Source organism: Olea europaea, unplaced genomic scaffold (genome assembly GCF_002742605.1).
Source record: "Olea europaea var. sylvestris unplaced genomic scaffold, O_europaea_v1 scaffold1716, whole genome shotgun sequence".
Classification (NCBI taxonomy): Eukaryota; Viridiplantae; Streptophyta; class Magnoliopsida; order Lamiales; family Oleaceae; genus Olea; species Olea europaea.
The window spans coordinates 6,971-17,137 of NW_019234857.1; the positions used below are offsets into that span (position 1 = coordinate 6,971).

The 10,167-nt window shown below is 40.4% G+C and overlaps 1 protein-coding gene across 1 annotated transcript; it reads right to left on the minus strand.

Annotated features, from left to right (window-relative positions):
* Nucleotides 1-1,617: 1,617 nt before the first annotated feature.
* On the minus strand, nucleotides 1,618-3,791 carry LOC111377757. Its single transcript, XM_023000881.1, has 2 exons — nucleotides 3,534-3,791; nucleotides 1,618-3,429 (listed from the first exon to the last, which is right to left on the minus strand). The coding sequence occupies exons 1-2, from the start codon at nucleotides 3,742-3,744 to the stop codon at nucleotides 1,883-1,885; spliced, it is 1,758 nt and encodes a 585-aa protein (XP_022856649.1). The 5' UTR covers nucleotides 3,745-3,791; the 3' UTR covers nucleotides 1,618-1,882.
* Nucleotides 3,792-10,167: the final 6,376 nt, after the last annotated feature.

Sequence of the window (10,167 nt, forward strand, 5' to 3'; positions counted from 1 at the left end):
GATATTTTTTATTTTACTACTTTATTTATTGATGTAAGCTCTTTTTGCTAAATTAAATTTATTAAACTATTTATGTTTTGAATGTTACAAAACAAAATGCTTGTAATCTTGAATTACTTTTTAATTGTTATTTAACTACCAATATTATTTTCTTGAATTATTAAAGGAAGCTTTCCTAGAATAATGATAAAAAAATAATTGGGCAAATCATTCGAGAAAAAATTCTATCAATGATAGCCGACAGTATTAAGATAGAAGAATGAAGCGTTCTCATGATTGTATGAAATTTCTGACAATGATATGCTCAATAATCACCGATGCTACTCAATCATCAATTATTGTTGTTTACAATCTCTTATTCTTTCTTATAAATATAGGTATTTGATTCTTAATAAAATATATAAATTTATTGATTTTTATTCTCTCTCCTCTTTTTCTCTCTTTTCATGACACATTATCGGTATGATAACTTAATTTTTCGTAATTTAGTGAAGATAATAATTTTTTATAAGTATAAATATTTATCACGTCTACCAAAATTAATTTAGTGACATTGAATTTTTTACATACATATGCATCAAAACAAGGCTGATTCTTTTTCCATTTTTGTTTAGGAAATTCTATTACGTATCATGTCAACATCATAGTTCTTCATATTATAATTGACTTATGGTCAGAGCCTAATATTTCCATTTAATTATTTTGATAGTGCATTATGTGTAAAATTGAATCATCACAATACATTGAGATGAAAAATAAAGAATGTTGGGATCTGCAGGACCTTCCAACAATAGAGTTTAACCACCAAGTTCGGGATGGATTGGTGTGATCCTCTACACCTAGGATGCCAAAATATTGAACTATGAATGAAAAAAGGTATGAGAGAAAAGACTAATGGCTAGTGATTGTGAGGCCTCAATTCTTGATTGGAGGAGACACTAGAGACCTCTGCTCTTCCATCTGCAAATTAAACACTTCTCGAAATGATTATTTTTCATCAATCTATATATAAAGAAAAAGTTTTAAAATATTTTTTTATGGATAATGTATATCAATTGGCTTCACCAATGGTTGTTCGATTACTTGATGTGAAAGATGATCTATTTTGTCCACTTGAAGATAGAGAAAATGTTATTGGTCCTGAAATATCATATCTCAATGCAATTGTAGTGTTAACTTATCTCACAAACTACACTCAATCCAACCAAACTTTTTCTGTAAATCTTATTGCAAAATATAGCGTTACCTAAAGGGCACGTTGATTTGGGATTATTATATTCTCAAAAGTCGGATTCGCTTTAGTCGGATAGGTAGACGCATGTTATCTTTCTGGGCCACATAAAGCTAAATCACAATCAAGATATGTGTTTATAAGTGGAGGAATAGCTATATCATGGAGATCTGTAAAGTAATCTTTGACAGCAATATCCTTAAATTATTCTGAAATTATTGCAATTTATGAAGCAAGTAGAGAATGTGTATGATTAAGAAATATGACCCATTATATCCAATCATCATGCAAGTTAATTTCAACAAAAGATAGTTTAACAGTTTTGTATAAAGATAATGCAATTTGTATTGCACAACTCAAAAGAGGTTATATCAAAGGCGACAGGATAAAGCATATTTCTTTAAAATTCTTTCATATGCATAAGATTCAGAAGAATGGTGACATCTATGTTCGACAAATTCACTCAAATGACAATTTACCACAAGTTTATTGATTTTTATTTGTTCTTCTCTTTTTCTTATTATTATTATTTTTCTCTTCATAACAAGAAAATGCGAAATTTCTGTTCTGCGAACCCTTTAGGGAAATAAAATCAACCATACCTGTTAACTAAGCTGAATATAATATAAATTAGAATAATTCATTTTACATTTATCTTTCATCGCCATTCCAACTGCTCTTCATCTTGGGACCCAGTGGACCTTCTTCTTCATAAACTTCATTGGGCAGTAAATTCACCACCCTCTCGAATGCAGATCTTAAGTTCCCACTCAGTAAATTTTCCAGCCTATTCACTTCATCCCCTGCTTTAGTCTGAGTTTTCGGACCCCATTCTCGACCATAATTCAGCCATGGAGGCTCCACCACTGCCGGAACAAGATTCTCTGCCGCTACTATTGAAAACCCACCTGCAGTATCCATAAAAATATCACTTTTTTCAGTGTCATTTCTTAATCCAATATCATCACCTCCCTGTAATACGAGCCCAGGTTTGTAATAAAATGGATGGCCGTTTAATGCTGAGTATGCGACGATTTTGTTATTGGTGTGAAATTCTGCCATTGATGTATCAACCCATGCGCCTCCACTGTGTTCCGAGAAGTAAACTTTGTACAAAACCCCATCGAAGTTGCTGATTCTGAGGGTCAAATGCTCCCAGTCCCCCACGTGTTCACCGATATGGCCCAACGAAATGTCGACCAATCCCAGTTTAGCTGTTGAATGCCCATTAAAGGGATAGAATATCCACATTGCTATATCGGTAAAAGTTGAACCGAACATAGGTTTAACATGGAGATAAACCTCAGAGCTAGCTAAATCTCCTTTTCTTATTTTTTCCTTTGCATTTTCATCGACAGGAAGGTCCAGCCAGTATGTGCCATCATTTGAGCCACCTTGGGGGAGATTGGAGCCATTGGGTTCAATTGGAACAGGGTTTGACTCTTCTCCTTTAGTATACAGTAAAGCTCCATTACTGAAGTACCAGTTTACAGAAGACGGAAGGTAAGTTTCTCTGGGATGAAAGTAAATAAATGGAGAATATGCTTCAAATAATGCTTCGATTTGCTTAAGATTTGGCATAGAAGATGAGGGGAAATTGTTGTTTTTTAAGCATGATAAAGATAAAGAAGAGTCATTGTCTTGGACGGTGAATGTCCCTACACTTAGAGCTTGAGCTTGGGTTCCTCTATTCTGTGGTCGTAAACCGTATAAATTGACTCCATTATCACTTCTCACTGTTCCTTGTGCCCAGATCCAGTTATCAGTCTCACATTCTTCGGAGAAGTCAGTCCGAACACACCGGATTTTATCGAGGGATGGCTTATCCGACGAGGTGGTGACGACAATACCGACGGCTACATAACCATCCGGTGGCGTTGGGAGCCAAAAATAGGCTTGGGTTGTCTGGCTGATTTTCAAGGACTCACTAGTCCAAACTAGAGTGTAATCAGTTGGCTTCTTCAAGATATCACCTGAATCATCTTTTCCCACCAAAACCCAACCAAAGAGTGGTTGATTATTTTGTTGGGCATAGCAACCAAACATGGAAAATCCATCTGGTACGTTGGACGGCTCGAAAACCGTTGCGCCAAGGTTGTCTGGTCCCCCTTCATATGCTGTCCAAACTTTGTTGAAAGATGATACTTGTCGAACTTGAAGTCCCCCCAAATCAATCTCACCACTGGCAAAGTCACCACCTGCGTTAAGACACAGAAACGAAACAAAAACCCGAGGCCAATGTAAGGTATACTATACAGTACTCGTCAGTTTTAAAGAAGAACAAGAAGCTAAACATAAAAACCTGATGGCCAAGAGGGCATTGGAGATGGAAGCTGGAAAATGGTGTCAATGGGCAAGGATCTGGCTTCCTCGTTTGAATTATAGTCGCTGCTTCTCCTAAGAGAGTTTCCCATGAAAGATAGCCTTGTATTAGCAATTAAGAAAAAGGTAGTAAAATTTTTAGAACCTATGTGTGAACATAATAGGATGAGAAACAAATGGCTAACAAGCATATTCCGATTATATGGGGATGAAAGTATTTAAAGACAATGAAGATAGGGTTCCCTTCAATAATTTGGCCCCAATCAATTTGCCGTCCAGATTAAAATAACCAAAATTGATTGTACCTATATATTTTTTTTTTATGCACGATTTTTCCATGGAACTATGTAAGTCAAACCTACCTCAGAATAATCAATATATTGGTTAGCAACTTTAATCATGGGTCCCGTGGCGTTGAAGAGAAAATTAATTGAATATTGATGTATAAAATACGAAAGATTAAGAAAAATTAAAAATAAAAAATAATTATCGAGTTTTCAAATATAGCACAATCGATTATTTTTGACATTTTTTGTGTTGCAAAACAATAATTATCGTTAAAATTATAATGTGACTGCCATCGATAAGTCATACGAAAAACTACTAAAGAAGTTTATTGATGAATGAATATGGATAAAAGATTCCATGTAATTCAAAATATAGTCACCATACCGTGTTCGCATTGGGTTAGTCACCATACTTGTATCGTTGACTCGTCTATTGTGGCGAAAAAGATTCCATGTAATTCAGATTATGACGAAATTGCCTCGATAATGAAACTATATTATAGAACGGAGATTTTCGTTGAAGTAATTCCTATTGGCTGAATGGTTATTATAACATGCAAATCATATTGTAATAACACGTTTATAATAATAAAAATATGAATTTCATGGTCATGCCAACTATAAAAATAAAGAATTTGGATTTTAACTGAAGTTGAAATAAATTAACACGCTTGAAGACTTTTGGAATTAAGAATTTCAATTTCATTTTTGTTAGTTGACATTCATAATTCAATCAAATATTTCACCCCCTTTCGTATTTGTTAACAATTGAATTAATCATTTTTAGCTAATGATCTCCCGATCAAATAAGTCATATTCAAGTGTCTGAATTTACAACATCTCTAGTATATTCATAAACACATAAATCCATTAATCTGCACGAATTCAGTCAAGATTGCATAAGCTATAAAAGCATCTTTCGACCTTATATCAAAGCCTATGTCTGTTATTGCACGAGTAGATAATTATGTCTCCTCTCGATCTCAGTATTGTCCCTAAACCAAGCAATTTGTGATCAACCAATCGAATATCATCAAATTCACACATAATTAAAGTTACTTGTTGTTCATCATAACAACAAATTATTTAGCTGCTCATTATCTTGAAATTAAATAATATACAAATTAAAAATATCAACCAATACAACAAACTGAGAAAAGAATTCAAGCTATTCTTGCTCTTCGCCACACAAATTTCAAGAATGTATCCTTCACATCTTTCTTGATAAACCGTATATCTCACGATCAATTGATAAATTTAGCCTTCAAAAATTTGGTCTCGATTTTATTTTGTGTTGTTGAGGAGAAACGACATGTTAGTGGGCATAATATGGTGTACAATTTTAATAATCAATGTGACTTTGTATATTTTACTATTTTACTTTCTTTCGTTTTAGAGTTGGTCTGCTGCAATTGCACTATTTGATCGCACATATCAAGTCCACATCTAGCCCATATTGTGATATCGATGGGATTTCAAGTAACTTGTTGTACAAAGTTATTGTGGTTAGTGATATCAATTAACATAGGAAACCACTTCCAGATATAGGCAATGTAAATCGTGACACGTTGATGCGAAACCGTCGACCCCCACCTCGGGGGCGCTCTACCTCTACAAGAGACCGTCGCCCCCCTGGGGTGCTCTACTTCTACAAGAGATCATCAACCCCCGGAGTGTCTATCTCTACGTGAGACCATCGACCCCCCAAAGGACTCTACCTCTACAAGAGATCATCAACCCCCCGGGATGCTCTATCTCTACGTGAGACCATCGACCCCCCAGGGTGCTCTACCACTATGAAAAACCATCGACCCCCCCTGGGGACTCTCTACCTCTGTGCAAGACCAATGATCGGCATGCTTATAAGGCCATCTCAACACTTAGCCTCAAAATCTCTGATGAATTAATAAGGTTACACGGCGGTCACCACGAGCACAACCTCCCGGGGTAGTTAAAACTCCCCACCCCGAACGTAGGGATAATGGAAAGGCCGACGTGGGACACGTGGCACCACAACCACCCGGCTCCCGCTCAGCTTCCGACGTCAATAAATACCTCCTAAGGACATCAGGTATGATTTGATTGCACAATGGCCGAGTCCGACCAAGAGAAGACGTCATTTATCACAGACTTTGGCACGTACTATTACATAGCTATGTCATTCGGTTTGAAAAACGCAGGGGAAACTTATCAGAGGATGGTGAACAAAGTCTTTCACAGGTTGATCGGAGATGTTGTAGAGGCATATGTTGACGATATGGTGGTCAAGAGTGCCAAGGCTGATGACCATGTGGCCTGTTTGCAGAAAGTGCTTGACGTTGCTCGACAAAACAGATTAAGGTTCAATCCAGAGAAGTGTGTTTTTTGTACTGCAGGAGGAAAATTCCTATGCTTCATGATCACGCAAAGGGGCATCGAAGTGAACCCGGACAAAATTAAGGCAATCCTAGAAATGAAAAGCCCCACCAGTAGGACGGAGGTCCAGAGGCTAACAGGGCGGATAGCCGCTTTAAATCGTTTCATAAGCCAGGTGGCGGACAAATGCTACCACTTTTTCAAGGCTATAGGGGGTTCCTCCAACTTCGAGTGGACCCGGGAATGTGAAGAGTCACTTAAGAACTTGAAGTTGTCATTACAGGAGCCCCCGATCTTGACCAGCCCATGCCCCGGGACGTGTTGTGTCTCTACTTAATAGTCTCACCAAGGGCAGTCAGCGCGGAGCTAGTGAAAGAGTTCTCGAAGGCGCAAAAACTGGTCTACTATGTGAGCCAAGTATTGAGGGGCGCAGAGGTAGGATACAGCCTGACTGAGTAGCTAGTGTTTGCATTAATTGTCGCGGTTAGGAAGCTGAAGCCTTACTTTCAATCTCACACAATGCAAGTAATGACCGACCAACCTATAAAGCAAATCCTACATCGACTAGAGACTTCTGGGAGGATGTTGAAATGGGCAATCAAGTTAAGTGAATTTGATATTGAATTCAGGCAAAGGACGTCTATTAAGGCACAGGCTCTAGCAGATTTCATCGCTGAGCTCACCATTCTGCCCGCGCACCCGCCAAGGGAACAAGCAGATCGGAAAATTTTTGTGGATGGATCTTCGAACGATGAGGGATCCGGGGCGGAGATCATAATGATAGGGCCAAATGGTGAAGAGTTGGAATACTCGCTGCGTTTCGAATTCCAATCCAAGATTTTTTTGTGCTAACAGAAATCTTGAATCTCCATGCTCATCCCAGGAAGACATGTGGTCAACATAGCCCAAGAGGTTAGGTAGAGAGCCATTGAAACCGAAAATTTGGTTAAGGCCCTAAACCGGTAGACCATGCCCTCGATGGTCGACATAGCCCAAGGGGCTAGACAGAGAGCCATTGAAACCAAAAGTTTGGTTAAGGCCCTAAACCGCTAGATCACGCCTTCGACGATCGACATAGGCTAAGGGGCTGGGCGGAGAGCTATGAAAAGTCAGAAAATTGGCTAAGGCCCTTAACCGCCAGACTACCTCCCTACGGTCGACCTAGCCCCAGGGGCTGGGCGGAGAGCTATGAAAAGTCAAAAAATTGGCTAAGGTCCTTAACCGCCACACTACCTCTCTACGGTCGACATAGTCCACGCGGCCAGGTGGAGAGCCTTGAAAAGTTAAAAAATTAGCTAAGGCCCTTATACACTCATCTCCTAACTCCAACTCGGCCCATGTAGCTAGGCGGAAAGACCTAAATGGTCAGAATGTTGGCTGAGGCCATCAGTCATTGTAATCAGGCCTAGCGCGCGCGAGACAAATGACATTCACCCATGCTATCAAACAGCTGAACGTGAGAAATAACGCTGGGAGAAACAAGCTTCAACATTAATAACCGCTGATGACATAACATTCATACAAAAATCATGTAATGAACTCTTGCCCACACCCGGACAAGTAGGAAACGATACTACATGTAGAAATAAAAGGCAACACAAAAAAAGGAGAACTGACAAAAGGTGTTATTGCTAAGTCATGCTTCAACCTGAAGGGGAAACACCACCACTGCCGCCCTGCGACGAAAGACCAAGTGACCTAGATGACTGCGCCCCACTCTCCTTCCCCTTGCGCTGTGTAAGGAACTTGTCAAAACCTGAGGGGTTAATGGAAGGGTGCTCAGTCGATATCCACTCCTTGGTCAGTTTGATAGACGCTACCATCGCCTTCCCCCATACGAACGCAAAGCCCCGGTATAATTAGACGATGACTTATACTGCTCAACAGACGCCTCCAAGTCCCTAGTGTACCCAGCAGAGGCCTTATACCTCTCAACTGCCTACTCCTGAGCACGAGCCAACTCAGATCGCAAATTGTCGTTCTCTGTCTCCTGCTCGAGGATTCGAGCCTCCGATGCCTCAAGAGATTTTTTCAAGGAAGATATCTTCTTCTTGTAGTGATGAGCCTCATTTTTCTTTTCCTCTGTAAGAGTCTTCAGCTCTAAAGCCTGGTGACGACTCGATTCAACGAGCCCGATCTGAAGGGCCACCACCTAAAGGATGAGAAGACAATATAAGAGTCAAGTGGTATAACCGTGCATAAAAAAAAAGTATGTACATATATATATAGAATTAGAAGCGTACCCTCTGGAGATAGACGCAGCCCTCTCAATATCGTCTGCGCTACGTCCTGCAATTGACCTGGTCCGCGCGGGTGTCACTAAAGATTTAAGCACCTCTATCTCTCGATAACCCCGGGTAGGAGGAAACCCAAAATTAGAAAGTGAACCCTCACGCTCCCCCACATACGATTGGAAGAGCCAGGCCTAGGAGTAAGAGCAACCTTGATAGGCTCGTCTGAGGGCTGGGGAGTCTCTTCTGCTACCTGAGGCCTTCTCTTTGGGCAACCATCTTTTTCCTCTTTAAGGGAGCGGGACATGGCCCAAGGTCACTTCCATGCCCTTGCTCGGGCATGGAGCCCATGGTCCCCTCCATGTCAAATTCCATCCCTGTACATACAAGGTAAGGCTCGTCAGGCCAGCAAAACAAAAGAGTGTGAGAACACGAAACAAAGAAGGGATGCTCAAGAGTTTACCGTCCATGGGAGAGAGGCCCTCGTCACCTCCCGGTAGGGTCTTCAACACCTCGTCCAAATCAAAGTCTATATCTGTATGCACGCACCCAAATAGATTAGTCCCAAAAGGCACAAATAAGAAATATGTTCAAGTCAAAAATAATAAAAATCGATGTAAGCAGCCTACCAGTAGGATGACTCATCCCCACTATCAACATGTTTCTCGTAGTCAAGACCGATCCTAAGTCAGGTGCGAGAGGGGGTTTATCAACCAGCTGTTGAATTTGAGCTTTTAGAGTAGAGGAAGCATCTACTTGACTATTGAAAAGGCGAATTTGAGGGTGCCGCCAATTGGTATTGAAAGGAAACCGACCTGCTGAAGGCAAGACAAAGAAAAACTGAGATTTCCAACCACTATTCGAATTCCTGAACTTAGGAAATAACAAAGGAACCCTAGCGGTAAAAAAGACAAACGCATTGCACTGAGCTAATTCATGCATCTCAAAGACACACCTAAAGAGGTATATGGAAAGCGAAATTCGCCTCCTAAGGCAAACATACAAGAAGTAGAGTGCTTTTCTCTAAGCATTGGGGTTTATTTGACTAGGAGTAAGATGAAACTCATTGAAAATCGACACAAAGAAGGGATGGATGGGTAGCCAGAAACCAGCATCCATGATGTCCTTATACACCGCTATCTCGCGGGGGTCGGACCCGGGGAGCCTCTCTTTGGGCCCGGGGGCTCTATAGATGTAATCGTCGACCCGATCATACCTAGCAAGACATTTCTCTAACTTAAGCGGGGAATTATAAAGGCTAAAACTTTTTGAAATTTCAAGGGGGATGATCTCGCCAGCCGGATCTCGCTCGATTTCTAAGTTTTGATTTGGAGACTTGGTGGAGCAAACATGTCCCTTGGGAAAATTTGAAATAAAGGCTTGAGAATCAACTGAAAGGGTTTGGCTATCAGACTCAAATGAAAGCCCATCGGACGAAGGAAGAGAAGCCGAAAGACTTCGACCGGTCGAACCTCCAACCGCCCGCGCGGATGCACAACGGGGGACTAGTCGGTCAACCAGCCTCGCCGGACCGATCGTCTGACCAGCCGGCCAGATTTTTTTCGACGTCGATCGGCCCCCCATCGCTACTTTCGTTGAAAGAAGAAAAAATGATAGTTTTGTACATGATATTGCAAAAAATGAAGAAGAAGGAAGATGAGAGAGTTACCTTGGGGAAGCGAAAATCCTGGAAGAGAGGAGACACTAAGATGTAGAAAAAAAAAAAAAAAAAAAAAAAAAC